The sequence below is a fragment of the Colletotrichum aenigma genome (genome assembly GCF_013390185.1).
Source record: "Colletotrichum aenigma strain Cg56 chromosome Unknown KSG_Cg56_contig07, whole genome shotgun sequence".
NCBI lineage: Eukaryota > Fungi > Ascomycota > Sordariomycetes > Glomerellales > Glomerellaceae > Colletotrichum > Colletotrichum aenigma.
This window is the reverse complement of record NW_023500913.1, coordinates 3,775,469-3,792,468: the sequence shown is the minus strand read 5'-3', so window position 1 is coordinate 3,792,468 and position 17,000 is coordinate 3,775,469. Positions and strand designations below refer to the sequence as shown.

The 17,000-nt window shown below is 51.7% G+C and overlaps 4 protein-coding genes across 4 annotated transcripts; all 4 read right to left on the bottom strand.

Moving 5' to 3' along the window:
- Window positions 1-1,691: 1,691 nt before the first annotated feature.
- CGCA056_v011289 (uncharacterized protein) lies at window positions 1,692-2,939 on the bottom strand (the record flags this gene model as incomplete). Its single annotated transcript, XM_037326535.1, has 1 exon — window positions 1,692-2,939. The coding sequence occupies one exon, from the start codon at window positions 2,937-2,939 to the stop codon at window positions 1,692-1,694; it is 1,248 nt and encodes a 415-aa protein (XP_037175015.1).
- Window positions 2,940-3,602: 663 nt separating this feature from the next.
- LAE1-2 (Secondary metabolism regulator LAE1) lies at window positions 3,603-5,273 on the bottom strand (the record flags this gene model as incomplete). The annotated part of the gene is made up of 10 exons (XM_037326534.1): window positions 3,603-3,645; window positions 3,696-4,118; window positions 4,182-4,319; window positions 4,376-4,413; window positions 4,513-4,550; window positions 4,606-4,735; window positions 4,787-4,809; window positions 4,875-4,960; window positions 5,014-5,048; window positions 5,109-5,273. The coding sequence occupies 10 exons, from the start codon at window positions 5,271-5,273 to the stop codon at window positions 3,603-3,605; spliced, it is 1,119 nt and encodes a 372-aa protein (XP_037175016.1).
- A 2,975-nt stretch (window positions 5,274-8,248) lies between these two features.
- Window positions 8,249-8,825, bottom strand: CGCA056_v011287 (uncharacterized protein; the record flags this gene model as incomplete). Its single annotated transcript, XM_037326533.1, has 2 exons — window positions 8,249-8,681; window positions 8,740-8,825. 2 exons carry the CDS (start codon window positions 8,823-8,825, stop codon window positions 8,249-8,251), a joined length of 519 nt encoding a protein of 172 aa, XP_037176021.1.
- A 4,595-nt stretch (window positions 8,826-13,420) lies between these two features.
- On the bottom strand, window positions 13,421-16,549 carry CGCA056_v011286 (2-oxoglutarate dehydrogenase; the record flags this gene model as incomplete). Its single annotated transcript, XM_037326532.1, has 3 exons — window positions 13,421-13,944; window positions 13,998-16,365; window positions 16,430-16,549. The coding sequence occupies 3 exons, from the start codon at window positions 16,547-16,549 to the stop codon at window positions 13,421-13,423; spliced, it is 3,012 nt and encodes a 1,003-aa protein (XP_037175112.1).
- Between the last annotated feature and the right edge of the window lie 451 nt (window positions 16,550-17,000).

The following is a 17,000-nucleotide window of genomic DNA, read 5'->3' as shown; positions in this document are numbered from 1 at the left end:
TCACCGTTGCCATTTCTTGCTGAACTCGGTTGAAGTTCCTGGAGGGCGGTATGCTGGCGGCTGACAAACCTGAAATGAAGACATCAAGACCCCTCGGGGGTGTGGACCGGGGCACCCTTTTCGGCATGTCGCACCGAACAAGATCTATGATTGAACGGGTCTTCTGGCCGGTTTACCTGGTCGGACGTGGCAACCAAGGAATTAACGTGTACGGTTAGATAGATTGCCCCCCATCAAAAAATGACGGGACGACTAAACTTCGTGGAGGCTAGCGCCTGAGCTTATTGAGGCTTGAACTGGGATGTTCACACCAGTCTTTGGAAACTAATGTTCATATTTGAGTGTCACCAAGTCAAAATACCGTCCTTTGAGTTGATAGCACACCATCTTTCTCTTTGAGTTTGTGTCCTCTTCTGGGTGACAACCAACATCCGACATACTTCGTCCATCAGCCCAGAACTCTGATCGAGTCTGCCGAGAAAGATGCTCGCCAGGCTCATGCGGCAGCGAAAGTGGGCCACGCTCCGTCGACCGCCATAAGATCTACTGTTTCAGACGATCGCAGACTTCAGACGCATCAGTGCCAAGGAGCAATATCTCAGACGCTATCACCATGCGGCCCTAGCCACCCTCGTGCGTCATGTGCGACTGGCAGGCTGTCATCCCAGCCATGCATCCATCGCAGCGGGGTTGACTCACTTATTGACAGGCACTCGTCCGCCTCCATTCCTCTTCACTCGTGGTATGATCTGCCTCGCGCCTTCGGAATTCGACCTGGGATGAATTATGATATGACTCGAGCTTTGTCATCCACCACCGCGAACTGTTCAATCGGACGAGCCGGCGACCAGACGATTCAGCGTCTGAACTCGGCCTCATAAGACGGTTGCGCGATTTGTTATGACCCTTAAGAGGTCCTGATAATCATCCTCAGTCTGAGATGAGATGCGGTTCATCACTTGTCATGCTCCACTGACTCGGCAAGACCATGCGCCCCAAGCATATTCTGGCGCGTGGGAGTCGACCCTATTAATGTGGCTTTTTCCTTTCCCCAGAGCCACCGGCAGCACTGGGATGAAATCTCAGGTGTTAGAATCCAGAACCAGCTGCTGATGGTGATTGCAGGCCGCGGGGTCAACGAATGAGGTGTCCACTTTGGTCTGGGCTCATTTCACCTCCGCATTCATGACTGTTGCTTGAAAGATCACACACTCTCAGAAGCAGATCATCAGAGTTTGTCAACCGCCACAATACGATGCATGAGCGGCTCGTCTCATGCTGACTCCATTTTTCGAGTATTTTGTCTGATTGAAAGCCTCCGACCGTTGACCGACAAAATGGCATTGGGTTCCGCCAAAATGCGCAACTTTGTTCCCCACTCATGAGAATGTCATCCTATTCGACGCCTTGTGAGCACACGAAACGCTGTTCTTCATCAACCGTGTGATGAACTGCCGTTCATGCCCCATGACGTGTATGATTCGTGAGAAACGCCAAGTGTCCGCCATCTGAAAATGGCAACTATTCCCTGCACATTTCACTTCACATTGGCAACCTCTAACACTTGGCGGCACTGGGGATTGCCTCGTTCTCGACGGCCTGGGCAGAAAGATCTCATGTACAAAGAAATTCTAAAGTTACTCACTTCCTTCAACAAACGTGTGGGTATCATTGGTAAGCTACTGCTACGATCAAGCCATATCTACACGAATAGTGTAGTCGTCACCTTCTTGTGCGACAACAGTTACGGTAACACCCCAATCCTTCACGGTGTATGTGCTCGCCCCGCCCCCATTGAAGGTCAACGGCGCGTTGTCAAGCTCGTCATTGGCGCAGCTAGCCGAGCCCCAGCCTTGGTTTCCATCTAGAACGCGAATCGGGCCCTCTCCCGTGGCAACGTCCGTTGCCACTGTGTACAGCAACACGCCTGTGGCACAAGCGTTCTCGTCGTTGCCATTCTTCGACCGAACCTCGGCTACTAATGCTTCTCTTTCGTTCTGCTTAACGACGACAGCCTTCACGCCACCCTCGGTCTCCACTGGAGAAAGCTTATGGGTTGTCGACGCCGATGCATTCCCAGCGCTGCTTCCGGCCGCTGTGACTACGCACTCAATCTGGTCGTCCGCAAGCCAGCCCAACCTCCACTTGTTCCACGCGAAGTAATCCGGACTGTGACCACCAACATTGGCCATCATATCCCAGTTTCCCGTGTACAGGCCAGTGTAGCCCGATGGCAGCGGGTATAGATCTGGAAGGCAAAAGGCGTGCCCCGTTTCATGGTTGAGAGCTTTGTAACCCCATACGTCGTAGGTGTCAAAGCCTATGGTGACAGCCTTCCTGGCGACGTAGTTGATATCGTAGGTATACACAGAAGAAGTAAGAGTGGCAGAGAAACTGATAGCCGTCGCGTTTCTTGTCGGGATGATGTAGAGCACATCCGTAATTGGGCCTTCGGTGCTGTTAACGCCCGGTACTGGTGTGTTGGTGATCTTCAGCCATTCTTCCAGGGCATCCTTGATGTAGACTTGGTGCATCTGCTGAGACAGGCCTCTCTCGAATTGATAATCGGTCGCCTTCTTCGGCATGCGGTAAAATCGCGTCGTATCGGCGGTGACGTTCAATGACAGCTTGCCGTAAGAAGATTTGTCGAGCCACTCTGCTGTCTGTGGGAAGAAGACATCGTAGGCTTCCTGGGGTGAGGCTTCGGATGCGGTCTGGTCGGGAAAGTCGATGAAGAGCATTAGTGCATTTAAAGTGCCTGTGCTAGGCGCGCAATCGTAGTTGTAGCCGAACCCCGAGCTAAAATACACGCTTTGGTTCGCTGCGAGTTTGCAGGATGAGCTGTCGGCCCTCCGGGCAATCGATGGCACTCCCGCCGCGGATGCCGCGGCCGAGAGGAGCGCTGCCCCGTAAAATGCAGATGCTATCGGGGTCTTCATGTTTTCGGTGGAACTCCGAACAGGCGTCTCGGACAAACGAAAGACAGTAGGGAGATAAAGGCGGATTCCCTTGGTCTGGGGGACGACACTTATTATTTATCCAAGATCCAAGATCCTTCTACTGTCTGTTCATGGTCTTGGGGCTGATCCGAGCCACCGTGCTAGGTTCTATGTTTAGTGATTTAATCTCCCCATGTGGGAATACGAGATGAACATCAGGCGCGAGCCAGGATTTCATACGGGCTGCCCGACCCCACATCCGGACTTTAACATAAGCATAACGAGGTTGTATCCACCCGTCGGGTCATGAACAAAATGACGCAGTCGAAGGCAAGTTGCGCGGATAAATATTTTGAGGTTTAAATTTGAAGATCTAGCCGGTTTTTCTGTTTTGGGAACCTCCATAGTAAAGCTCAAGTCTGTATGACAATTAAAGCCTAGCTCTTGGAAAGCTTGCACCAGGTTGGAGACGCACTGATATGGGTAATCGGTGACCCAGATGCTCTCGATTACGCGACACCGGCTACACAGATGGAAAGAGGTCTTGTAAATCAGGTTTTTTTTGGATGTGCAATCTGAAATACAATATGCTATTATCTAAGTCTCGCCGGTATGGAGAGCGACATCATCTCCCCTGGGCATCTTTTTCAGAGTTTTCCTTGATCATTCTGTTTCCTCAAGTGGCTTCTGTCCGCACACAATGTGGCTACAACAATCATCAGCGTCTGCATTTGCATGTTGGGAGGGCCAACTTACGTCTCATAATAAGCGTGGAAAGTGTGCATGTCCTTCAGCTCTTTTCGAACCTCGGCAAGTTGCACAATGGTCTCCTCCTTGGTGAAATTGAGAACACCACAGAAGACTCTCATGGTGAAACCCTCGAGACCATCAGTCACGCATTTTAAGTTCAGCCACCCCAAATTCTTGTAATAAGGGTCCTTGGGCCAGGTACCTAGCGGGACTTTGCACTTCTTGTATGTCATGTTCTCGAACCCGGAATCTCTCACCCAGCCCTCCAGCTTGGCACCCGGGCGGCTCTCGCGGCCCGTAGATGCGATGCCGTCAAGAAGAGATTTGTTCCACTTGTATGTGGCGTGGTCTTTGGTCCAGGTTCCGTCATCCGAGAAGTAATCTCCACTAGGTTCGAGGAATTCAGCCCAGCCTCCGGGGTTCAGATTTCTTGGGAAAGGCACGTTAGCCAGAGCCGAACCATCTTCTACGACAGGCGTAGAAGGCACCTACTCGTAGATACTCTTCACCAGCTTTGGCCAGTCTTTGATGGATCCCATCATCCAGCGACACACAATGAAGTCGTATTTTCTGTCGCCAAGCCAGGGGCTTTCAACATCGTCGACTTCAAATTTGACATTTGGCGGAGTCCTACATGCCCCAAAGTTAGCAAGGGCATCTCTCAAGCTGGGACTTGGAAAGCTCACCATTCTGGTTGGATGGCGCTGAGGTCAACTCCGCATATCTAGCCTTTTATTTAGTAGCCTCGCAAAAACATGCTGAAACTTGCGATGGAATGGAATTTTCGGTATTAAAGGGTACATCACGATGGCGATCAACTTACTTCTGCGTTAGGAAGGACGTCGCCGGCTTCAATTGCCCCTATCTGAGGTCAGTGCATCCCATTCAGAGGAAACTTTGGAGCTGATGCACTCACAAATTCCTGTCCCGGTTCCGATGTCAAGGACTTTGTGAACGTTTTCCTCCACGATCGGGGCGACGTATAGTTTGTCTCCGAGAACCATTGTAGTGAGACTGTGCGCAAAGTCAAGTCGTTCCATCTCATTCTACTGAGGTTAACGTTGCCGTAACGACTCCGACGATATAGCGAGATTTACCTCATCATTGGGCATGAAGTATGCTGCAAGCTATGTATCAGATCTTTCTTGAGAGTCAAAACCTCAAAGACAACATCAAATGACTTACACCCTGAGCGAAAGGCATGGTAGCGGCGACCGTTCTCGATGGGGTAGTCGACCACGCTGGACGTTAGCGACGCGGTGTAGGACGAGCTGCCCGGTCTATCAGTAAAGCGAAACCAATCGGATTGACCAGGAGATGTTACAGCTGATCGTCTGTTGAAGAACCAGTCTCTGCATCCTGCTGGTTTGGTTAGAGCCGTCGCCCTTTGAAGTCCGAGGGTGTGGCAATGTGGCGTACCTGTGCCACATCGTCAGGCACCAGCTCCTCTTGTTCATCTTGCTCGTTTCCGACGGGAATGGAAGGCCCGCTCGGCGCGTGCCGCGGTGGACCAGTGAGTGGGGTACCGCTTGGGGAAAGATTGACTGGAGCCAACCCAGCTTCAGGTTCGTTATGGCCAGCCATGACTTCTATGGAGTTTCGAACCGTTTTGAATCAGTGTATGACGAGAGCGACCAAACGTTGGGCGAAGTACGAAAGTGAGGGATAAAGAGAAAGTTTCGAGCTTTGGGGGCGGGAGGGGAATATAATGGTTCGTGTTGGGCGGTTGGACCAACTCTTGTTGGTGCAAGGTGTTGGAAGTGACCCAGCCTTGCGCGTGCAATGCACATGGATCTTTCGATCTTCAACCAATGAGTAGAAACCGCGTGCTTCTTCCCCTGCTTCCGGTGTAGGATAATCACACAAGCTCCACGTTTGCCCAGAAACACTTCCCCCCTCTTTACTGAGAAAGGCAAATGCTCCATAACATGGTTGCATTGTTTACTTAGGGTCACGGACATTCAAGCCGCCTCCGATCTCATAATGGGAAATTTAAATCGAATTCATGTGATTATGAAACTCATAGCGGCTTCCCATTTACCTGCTTGCGATCACACTAACTGAGCCACGTACACCTGCAGTATGCGACCCAGATGACAACAGATGCTATTTGAGACTGGTGTATCTAAACGCCAAGATCTGAGTAACAGGAAGGCTGCACGAAAGCACAAGAATAGTGGATGCATTCGAATTGCGTTGTCACGGATGCCTTGAACTGGGCTCGACAACAGCCTCTGAATGCCTATGAACATAAGATAGCGGTGAAGGTTTACCCTGAAAACATTCAACATGACTAGAATGGGACCCAAGCTTCGTCGTCGGTGTTGCCGTCTTTTCACACCCAGCAGTAGCAATCGCACTGTCTATCGGATCGCCTAAGGATAGTTAATCTCAGCTTGCCACCAGATCACTTGCGTACTTACACATATCCGATAGAAGCAACTGAGGGCTGTCTCTCAACGGGGCACTGACTATTGTCAGTAAGCTCTTGAGGGGGACATCTGAGTTAGACTAACCTCCTTCTGACAGCGTGAGTAGCACGTCCAGTGATCGTATTCAGAACAATTCGCAGGCTTAAACACTGTTAGTTCAGCACATAAGTCTACTTTCATGAAACACAACTCACCCCCCATTGGCTCAAAGGCGGCTTGTTGTTGCACAGCATTTGGGCGATCTTGGCTGAGGCGATGCCATTCAGCATGAGTGTTGTGGCCACAATGATCAGCTTCATTGTGGTGTCTTGCAAGCGTATTCCAATGTTCCTGGGGTATGCACTATTCTCTGCGTGTTCGAAAAGGCCGGCCTTATATGTTCCTATGTTTCAAAGCCGGGGCCCCTTTTCTCATAATGACCTGAACTTTAGAATGACTCGACGCACGTAATAAACTAATGCTCCTTGGCAGAATGAACTTTGTAGTCCACGGTTGAGGTCCTTGAGCTACCTTAATTCAACTCTCTCTAGTCTGGAGTGTCACCCGAACCGGTCACAATTTGAATTATTGGGATTGACTGAAGTGGAACGATGCAAATAGCATAACTAGGATTAAATTTGACGAGCCCATTGTAGCCTCTCCTGTCTGTTCTGCGGTGGGCTTCATTAACGCAACTGTCCATAAGGCACTTCCTTTAACTCAACAGATGCTATAGGCTTGAATCAAGATAGCTTCAACCGGCTGCTTCAATTCTCTCAATAGTTCTGGAGCAGAGGCGGATTAAATTCTAATCCATCGGACGAACCTGCCACGTCAAGCGCGATCCGAGCCATCGGTAGTGATCGCGTTCTTCCTCGGGCGAGATCCATCCTGGTTCATCATGCGTGACTCGTCCAATACAAAATTCTCAAGTATGGTTATTAGCAAGGGGGCCGTTTGGAATAGGCATTTGCGATTCAGTTGCTAGAGGACTGACGTGCCACCATAACTGTTTCGGGAGAGATTGAGTGCCGTGTGCGAGGGTGGTCAAATTAAGCTCGGCATCTGATTTCCAAAGGGAGGCTACTTTCGCTGAGGCAACGCATTTCTGAAGCGGCTGCTCGTGAAAAGTTTACCGGATGTAAGCTAGCGTCTTGCTTCAAGCAGTTCACAACTATAGTGCCGAGAACTTCAATCGAAAGCTTCAATGTTCAGATCTCACCGTCTCAACTTCTCTCTGAGGCATCCGCAGGCAGACCCGGTCCCAGTCAATCCGGTGTATTTTTATCGTCACGGGAGTTTATTGACGTTAAGTTACTGTTTGGAACTCGAGTCAAGCGTTGGGGATAGCGGCTTTATGCCGTGTCCAGACTCGCCTCCGGTGCAGAAAATGCACCTATGACGCTCGGCTGTTTGTTAAGATGGGGTGGATGGTAGCGCGTCGTGTATAAAGACACATATCACCCAGACCATCTGACATCAGTGACAAAAGGATACAATTAACTTCCATGACTGGATCGCCGCTTGGCCCTTTGAGGGGTGTCGCTTGAAGCTGCACATTCTACATTTCCATATCTAGCCTGTCTGCGCCCGAGGCATTTCTACACGCAAGCTCCGTCCGTTGATTTGGTATCACCCTTCCATTTGAGACTTTCCTACGTTGAACAAGCTTTTCTAGAGTCAATCAGACGGCTGAACAGAGATTCCGAAGACAATATGTATCACCCCAGGTACATCGAAGGGCTGAACTGCTGCAATAGGGACCCAGGGATATCATTACCCGGTTGCAAAGCGGTATGGTATCCGGTATGATCGTATACTTCTATCCATAATGTTTTAGCCATGCTTTTGCCAACTCATATCGATTGATCACTTATTCGCAACGCGGAAGCCTGCTTCTGTGCATCGATAACATCGGTTTTTCGAGGCAAAATAAGACAATCCAATCATCACATCAACACTCATACAGATCACACCCTTCACCGATAGACGACGCTGAGAACAATTCTCGGGAATACCAGGCTCATTTCATTTGTCTATATGATTTGTATCTCACATAGGTGTCTATTCCCAGCTTTCCAAACAATCATCACCCCTTATTCCCGAGGAAGCCCTCTCGAACGGAGGTCATTGCTCACGTACGGGAGCTCAAGGAGTAACGTGGAAACCAACACAGGGTGTTCCGCTAGTGTTCTTGCAGGCCGAGTTGGCTCTGGCAATGGAGTAGGCGTTCGACCCAGTGCAAGAGAAGAAGGCCGAGCACTTGAAAGCCACGGAAAAGCCGGCAGCCCAATCCCCGTTGGACGCCTCTTCAGCGAAGTCAAGGAAGCAAGTGGACTCGAACTTCAAGGGCCCAGCGGCCGAGATCTCGCAGTTGCAGCCGACCACATCGGGCGTGCCACCGCTTATTCCACCGATACGGGCAGTGCAAGTACCGGAGGGCTGGCCAGGGTTCTTGATCGGGTCGGTCCAGGTTCCGGAGATGTAGATCTCGCTGCCGACCTTGCCTCCGAGGGCGTAGTACTTGGCGTGGGCTTCCCATTTCCCAGCTGCACGAGCATCGAGTTCAGAACCTGCCGAGCTATATTCGCGGTTTTGATCAGAACTTGTTCATCAATCCTACTCAGTTGTAGACATACCTGCGTGGCTCTGTGCTACCCATCTCAGTGGGAACGGCGCTCGCAAGAGCAGCCAGGAAAAGAATGTGAGTAGGGTTGAAGTGCATCTTTGCGGTCAAGTTGCGTGTTGGATCAAGCGTAGAGCAGAGAGTGTGTCTTGTAGGGAGTGAATGAGTGTGGTGATTGAAGCGTGGAACTGCGGCTGAGGAGAGATTTCTTAAACGCCCAAAGGAGGACGACAGCGCATGTTCTTATACGTCCCATGGTAGGCTATATCTTGACCACAATCAGTGTGTCCTGGAGACCTTAGCATCGGCCGGATGTAGATAGTATGCTGTCCATCTTTTCTTCTGCCTAGGGAAATCTTGTTCACATCTCACTGTCGAGTCACTGTTTACTCAACCTCAAATGTCATTCTCATCTTCGGGTGCAGATAGTCTGCCAACTGGGGTTTCTTCTGCCTGGGCAAATCTCAGTGCTATGTCAACCTCGAGTCACGGTCTGCTGAACGTTCAGTGCTACTGTTATGCATCTCAGGCTTAAACCCAATTGGTTCTGGAATCTCTGCCATGATTCACGGCTCTGCCTGATTCATGGCTCTGCCGAACTTCCCAGCCACGTCGTTCGGAACTGATTACTGATGAAAGCATGCGCCGAAGACAAATATTATCATCGCTTTCCAGAGCCGCTACTCATCCATCAAGGTCGCACATAACATCTCCAATGATTTTGAAACTAAAGGCTTCAAATATGTCATATCATGCATCATGTCACCGTACGACTTTAATACTTTGAAAGTCAGTCAATCGTTCGGCCAACCAACATAACATCTGCGTGACAATTGCCGTGTAGCTTATCCGTACAGTCGCGAACCTTGACTTGCGGACTGAAAAATGAGCCAATCAAACAAACTTCTGATTTTTGACATGCAAACCGTCGAGGACAAATGGAAGTTATCTCCCTATTTACTTGAATCGTAAGGTCTCCGATTAAGTGCGGAAAAAAGATGCAATTTTTTTTAGATCGATGGATACTGCTGATACGCATTCATATTTGCGAGCGGGTCGATCTTATTTCCAGGGCTTCTAGCGTCAGTCACAAGCTTTGCGCTAGCGTCTACCCGCCGGTGGTCAGGGGATGCCCTCGGTCTTTCAGTGAGGCTGGCAACTTCAAAAGTGCCCTGGCCCCGAGCCGCCCGGCTTGCCTGAGGGGATGATCCTGCCTTGCTGAAGGAATAGAGTTCCTGTCAGATTGACGCTTGTGTCTGGATGAACACTTCATTGCCCTCGTCTTTATTCTTCCTCACTTCGGCAAAGCCGAACGATTCACTCTAGCCCCGGTGGAAATGCACAACAGGCGGCCGACTTCTGATGGCAAACATACAATTGCTGGCGGCATCGAATGATTTGGTTCTGCTGTACTTGTTCGGAGCTCCACCTGCTAAGCCGACCATAACGGGACCAGGCAGTGAACAATGAACGGCTACTGGCAACTCTGCTTGCCCCCACCGAGCGAGGATTCATCCACGTCAACGATTACCGAAAGCGACGGGGAAATGGGCGACGTCTGGAACCACATGCACAGGAAGACGAAGAAAACTCAAAATCAGTTAAGGAATTCAAATCTATGTCTCGGTATATGGCGAAGCTTTTGCAAATTTCACGCAAGGCTTGGGCCTTTCAAGGCTTACTCCTCAGCCATCCCATGCTCCTCCGCCACATATTCTTCACCCTCCCAATTTCAGCCATGCGTTCTCGATACTTCATGCTATGAAGAACGACCTCCCTCATGAGCTGGTCAACTCCCTCTCCAGTTTTGGCTGAGCAGTCAACATAGGCAACTGCTCCAATCCTTCCCTGGATCTGAATCCCCTATCAAATAAGTGATTAGCTATCGACGTGAATACAGACACTTAATGTTGGTTTTACCTCTCGGTGATCACACGGCTGATTTACTCCGTGAACATCTTTATGTGACCGAAGGTCTGTCTTTGTGCCCGCTAGTATCACTGGTTTGTTTGGAAACAGTGTCCGAAGTCGCGGCGCCCACTGCTAAGAGTTAACGGTAACGCTCGCTACTGCATGGTTGGTGCTGTGGAGTAATCATTATGCGCTCTGCTTATTCACTTACCATGGTGTCGATGTCTGGGATGAGATCAGGCTCGTCGACAGCAAAACATAGCACGATGCAGTTTATGCTGTCGGCAATGTTGTGAATCGCGTCGGGAATTAATGCCTCACTTATCGGCCCAGGAATATTCCAAAGCACAAGCTCTACCGATACTGTTCGTGATTCAAGCTCGATGGAACATGCTTTGAATTGTGGGATGAGGGCACGAGTGAAGTCATTCTATGAGATCTCAAGTTAGCTTGAGATCATATCACAAGAAGCTATCCATTCCCGATCTGAGCAACCTCGAACCAGATACAACAGCCAGAATAATCAGATGCTTACAATATCTGTGAGAGTATCACTGCCATGGAAGTAACGGCTGAAAACATACTGTTAGCGACACTCACAAAATGAAGATGGATAGGCTTGTAAACATTGACTCGCAACCTTGGCACGCGCAACATACGCACCTAATGAGTGAGGTTTTGCCACTGCAAGTGCTCCCGACGAGTATTGCTCTGACTCTCGGGAGCAATGCCGTTGATCTGTCTGTTCTAATTCGCAACGGGCAATTGCAAAGTTTCCCAACAATAGCTCTTCATGCCCCCGCTTCAGATGAAATTTTACAAGTTCGGCTTCCATCTCGTCGTCTGAGTCTGATTGATCAGCTGCCGAAACCGAAATAAGTGGAATCGAGTGGAGGGAGGGGGCCCAGATCAGATCTATGTTTGACGTGCTGGCGACCCAAGCACGCGTGTTTGGGTCAGGCTCGAGGGGCCAAATATCAGATCCGAGGCTGCGACTGACTCGGCGGCATCAGTGGAGAGAGACCAAGAAGATGCGGTTGACGCGAGTTTTGCTGAAGATTGGACACAATTCTTCATATTATTGAGCGTTGACATTTCGCTTTCAGTGTTCTGAGAATGGACACGTTCCTCCAGAGCTATCATGCGCTCAGATACATCCTCTGCTAAGCGACGGATCGCTGTCGTTAGCTCCGGAAGGCCCGGCAAAAACAGTGGCCATCCGAAAATGTTTTGGTCTTTTGTCAGGGCCTGAATCCATCTAGGAGTATAGTAAGGACATGACATGGTCAACCTGCCGAGAAGTCTGCAAATACTCACATCAAGACGGCCTGAAGCGAGACGGATATTGTTTGCCGATAACAAGATAGCTGGGTTTGACAGACTGAGATCTCTTCCCAAGATGACTTCAGTCTGAGAGCCTTCCTTGTCGAATCCATGAAATCGACGGATTGATCAACTTTCTCCAACGTAAGAGCAAATTCCGACATCATCTTCTCACCGTCTCGAAGGCATATTGATATAGTGTTCCAATGACTGATCAAATTCCCCGTCGCATGGAAAAGTGGTCGGACTTCGTCTGACTGTAGCGTCCCCTTCATCGACTCTAGCATGGCCTTAAACATCTCCACGTCGCTGATCAGGATCCGCAATCGTCCATCGATGCTCCGGGAAGAATCTACGAGTTCTTTCAGCGACGTAATGATCTTTGAACTGGTGGCTATGAGGCTGATCACCCCAAGGGTGATGGAGAACGGATCCATTGTGAGGAGCTTGAGAGATCAGGTCGTGCTTTCCGTTGACGCAAGACGCATGCTGTCGTGGGCGATGGAACAGTAACACCGTCACAAAAAGAGCTTCACTAGGCTTCAACCTCTCATGCGGATACCATTGCCTGGAGTTGGAATGCGGCGAAAGTGAGTGTGTACGGTGCTGTCTCGACCCTAGAGGAAGTCGCCAACATAGGCATGCATACTCGGAAGAGTATGAGGGGAAAGATTGCAAGCACAAGCTGGACAGCAGTATGAGATAGAGGAGGCCAACTGAGGTCACGTTGGCCCAGCTTTGTGGCTTGTCGCAGTTGCGGCAGGCTGAGCTGAAAAGCCGGCAAAAGTCTCACTAGTGGGTGTGGTTGCTGCAGGCTATGAACTACTTGAGGTCAGTCGCATGATCCTTCTAGGCCGCGAAAGATCCTTAGCGATTGGTTCACTTGATAGGTTGCACATTCTATCGCCTACTTTCCTGCATGCATGGTCCTTGGTGTGCATCCGCATACGCCAAATATGTAGTGTGCTTATCACCGGCTCTCACCACGTTCCACACCACCTCTAGTAGCTGAGTTCTGCTTACACTCTGTCAAAGTCAAGGTATTGGAGAACCAAACCAATGCGGTCGAAACAGCATTTGTGTGAAGGCGTTCCTATGAAATTGTAAAGTACGTATTTAATCGCTTTGATAAAAGGCGCAATCCATGCAACTTTGCAACTGCGGTTCCGCTTCTGTGACAATGGAATCCTCATCTATCCACCGATTTAGACAACCTTAATGGAATTTGTGTCGACAACGGCATACAATCACCTGTCATTACAGTACACTTCCATATCTGACAGAAATACGACTTCGTGGTTCCTTCTGCTAAAGAATACATTTCATAGTTGACTGGAACTGGAAAACAACTTGAGTCCCTACTAACCTGTTAGTGGCGCAGTCCACTCGCACCGAACAATGTCTTCCCCACTGGAGGCCGTCTAGTCTAGACGTATACAATCATACCACTCCCCATATCTTTAAACTTGATCTTCACCGAAAGCATCCGCCAACAATCTCTCCTCCTCCGCCTGATGCACCTTCTTCGACCCCGTCGCCGCCGCCGCCCCAGTCCCCCTCCCAGCGTACACGATCCGACTGAACTTGTGATTCCCCGACTCCGATGCCACCGTCTCCAGCCTATCGCGCATGTACTGCCAAGCACCTCCGTTATATGGTTCCTCCTGACACCACACGATCGCCTGCGCGTTCGGGTACGAGTCGAGGTTCTCCTTGACCTCAGCCCACGGGAAGGGATGCAGCTCCTCGATGCGCGTGATGGCTGTGTTCTTGATGCCATTTGCTTCGCGGTGTTTATGGAGCGAGGCGTAGGCTTGGCCGCTGCAGAGGATGACACGGCTGATTTCTTCTCGGGGTAAGATGCTGTTGCCGTGCTCTGGGTCAGAGAGGACTGGCTGGAAGGTCGATGTGCCGGTGAGCTCTTGTACAGATGATCGTGCCAGGGGATGGCGGAGAAGGGATTTAGAGAAGAAGATGATGAGGGCTAGTTATGTTAGCATTCCGTCTCCCCCTGAATGTCTGGTGAAATCAACTTACGCTTCTTATAAGGCGAATAAATCTGCCGCCTCAACGCATGAAACAAATTCGCCGGCGCCGTCATGTACACAATCCGCACATTACACTCCCTCCTCGCCCTCTCCAGATCCTCAGGCCACGCTCTCGGATCCTCACTCCCCAGCTCCAGAAACCTGCCCAGCCTCGCCGACGAATGTTCCGGTCCCTGGCCATCATACCCATGCGGCAACGACATCACAAGCCCGCTCTCCAACAACCACTTCGCCTCGCCTGAAGCAATGAACTGGTCAATCACAACCTGCGCATTATTTGCAAAGTCGCCAAACTGCGCCTCCCACATGACCAGCGAATCCCGGGCCGCGAGGGAGTACCCGTAGTCGAAGCCCAGCACCCCGAACTCGCTCAGCGGCGAGTTGACGGCGGTGTAACACGCGGGTTGGCCTTCGTGGAGATGGTTCAGGGGCGTGTATTCAGCGTGCGTGGTTTGGTCGTGCAGGACCGAGTGGCGCTGGGAGAAGGTCCCGCGCTCGACGTCTTGGCCGCTGATGCGCACTGGCTTGCCTTCCAGGACGAGAGAGCCGAAGGCGAGGGCTTCTGCGGTGGACCAGTCGACGACGCCGGCGTCGAAGGCTTGCTTTTTGGCGGCGAGGATACGTTGGAGGTTGCGGTGGAGGTTGAAGCCTTCTGGCACGCTGGTGATTGCCTCGGCGATGGTTGAAAGGGTTGCCTCGCTCACTGCCCTCGATGTGGACAAAGGTTCGGGAGTGGCTTTATCTCCAGTCTCCAGATCTTCAACAGGCAGCTTGCTCCTCGCCAGCTTCTCCTCCAACTGCTCCCAAACCCACCTCTTCTGCTCCTCCACCACCTCCGCCTGTATCGTCCCCTCGCCAACCAGCTTCTCAACGTACTTCTCCAGTAACGCCGGCTGCGCCGCAATCCGTTTGTACATCTCCGGCTGCGTGAAGCTCGCCTGGTCGATCTCGTTGTGCCCGAAGCGCCGGTAGCAGTTGACGTCGATGACGATGTCAGACCGGAACTCGGCCCGCCAGTCGGCAGCGAGCTTGCACAGGAACACGACCGCCTCCGGGTCGTCGGCGTTGACGTGGAGGATCGGGGCTTCGATGTACTTGGCCAGGTCGGAGCAGTACGGCGTCGATCGGGAGTCGGGTGAGTCTGTTGTGAAGCCGATCTGGTTGTTCACCATGAGCCGCACCGTCCCGCCGACCTCGTACCCCTTCAACGCCGACAGATTCAGAGTCTCGTATACCGGTCCCTGCCCGGAGAAAGCTGCGTCCCCGTGTAGTGCCATGAACATGACCTTGGACTGGTCCACGTCCCCCTTGATCTCCTGCACAGCCTTCGCCTTGCCCTGCGCAACAGGGTCAACGGCCTCGAGATGCGACGGGTTCGGCAGCATCTCCACACCGACCACACCCCCGCCCGCCGTCGTCCTCTCGCCCTCCATGCCGAAGTGGTACTTCACATCACCCGTCTGCCCGCCCTCCGTATCAAACCTCTCCGTCCCCGCAAACTGCCGGAAGAGCGTCTCGAAGTCCTTGCCGTAGACGGTGCTCATCACGTTCATCCGCCCACGGTGGCAGCTCCCGATGACGATGTCCCGCACGCCGTGGACGTCAGCGCAGCGGTCCATCAGCGCCGCCAGGCCCGGGGCAAGGCCCTCCGCGCCGTCGAGGCCGAAGCGCTTCTCGTTGGGGAACTTGGTCGCGAGGAAGCGCTCGAGGGAGGTCGCCCAGATGAGGGTGTCGAGGATGCGCTGCTTCTCGGCGGGTGAGGGTGCGGAGGCGTGGTATGTCTCGACTCGTTGGCGGATCCAGTCGCGTTTTGCGGGGTCGGAGATGTGGCGGTACTCGACGCCGAAGGAGCCAGAGTAGATCTTCTCGCAGGTGGCGATGATGTCGCGGAGAGACATGGATTTGGTGGTGCTGGCGAGGTGGGGAAAAAGGTCTGGGCCAAGGGGGATCTCGCGGTCGAGGTCGGCTGTGGTGAAGCCGTACTTGCTGAGGTTGGACGAGATGGGGAGCTCGGGGTGAGCGTGGATCGTGCCGTTGTCGATATCTCCCAGGGGATTGATCTTGGCTTTGGTATGACCGTGTTCTTGGAACGCGTGTACGATGCTCTGGGCTTTGAGATAGTTCACCGCATCACTACTTCCTGCCGCGCTGATGACCGGTGTATCTTCTGTATACCGGCTTGACATCAAGCCGGGTGGGGGTGTGAATGCCTGCGTTGACGGCACTGTCGGGTCCTCCATGTTGCGGAAGTAAGTCTGCCAGGAGACGTGGACGTCTTTGGGGTTGGCCTTCCATGCTAAATACATCTCGTCGACGTAATTTGCCGCCCCGCCTTGTAGGAAGGAATCAATTGGGCTCTGAGAAACAAGGTCTCGTCAGTAGAGCGTCAGAATATGATCAGTGTCTGGAAGATATTCTTACAGGAGGCGCTCTGAGGTCGACAGCTTCTGCTGCCGTGGCATATGACCTGCCCTTTAGCGGCGAAAGGGACCTTACTCCGCTGGAAAAGCATGCTTGCTGTAACTTGGGGACGAGGCTCATTCGTGACGGGTGATGGCGCCTGGCACAGGTCGAGGTTAAACTTTGAGGTGCCGCGAGTGCCCCGCCGACCTCGCATCGGGAGGCAGCTCTTAGTGATCGGAGCATGATGAAAGATGCTCAAAATGTGTAACTTAGGAAATATGGTGGGGTCCCGAGAGAGTCTTGGGGGTTTCTATTGCTTGATGTCATGGAGGAGTCATGGACTGATCTCCAAGACAAGCAGATATTAGGAGTATGGCAGTTGCATGTACTGACTAGAAAGCGTCCGCAAGCTTCAAAGGCGACGTTGATAGACGCTGTTACTCCCCGGCAAAGATCTGGCTCCCAGGAACTGCCAGTGATAAATCGCGGGACGGGCCATAAACAGACCGAGGTCGGCTACTTGAAATGTTAGTGACCGAGACTGAATGCAAATCTGCTAAGTCCCCCAATTCTCTCCGGCTTTCATACT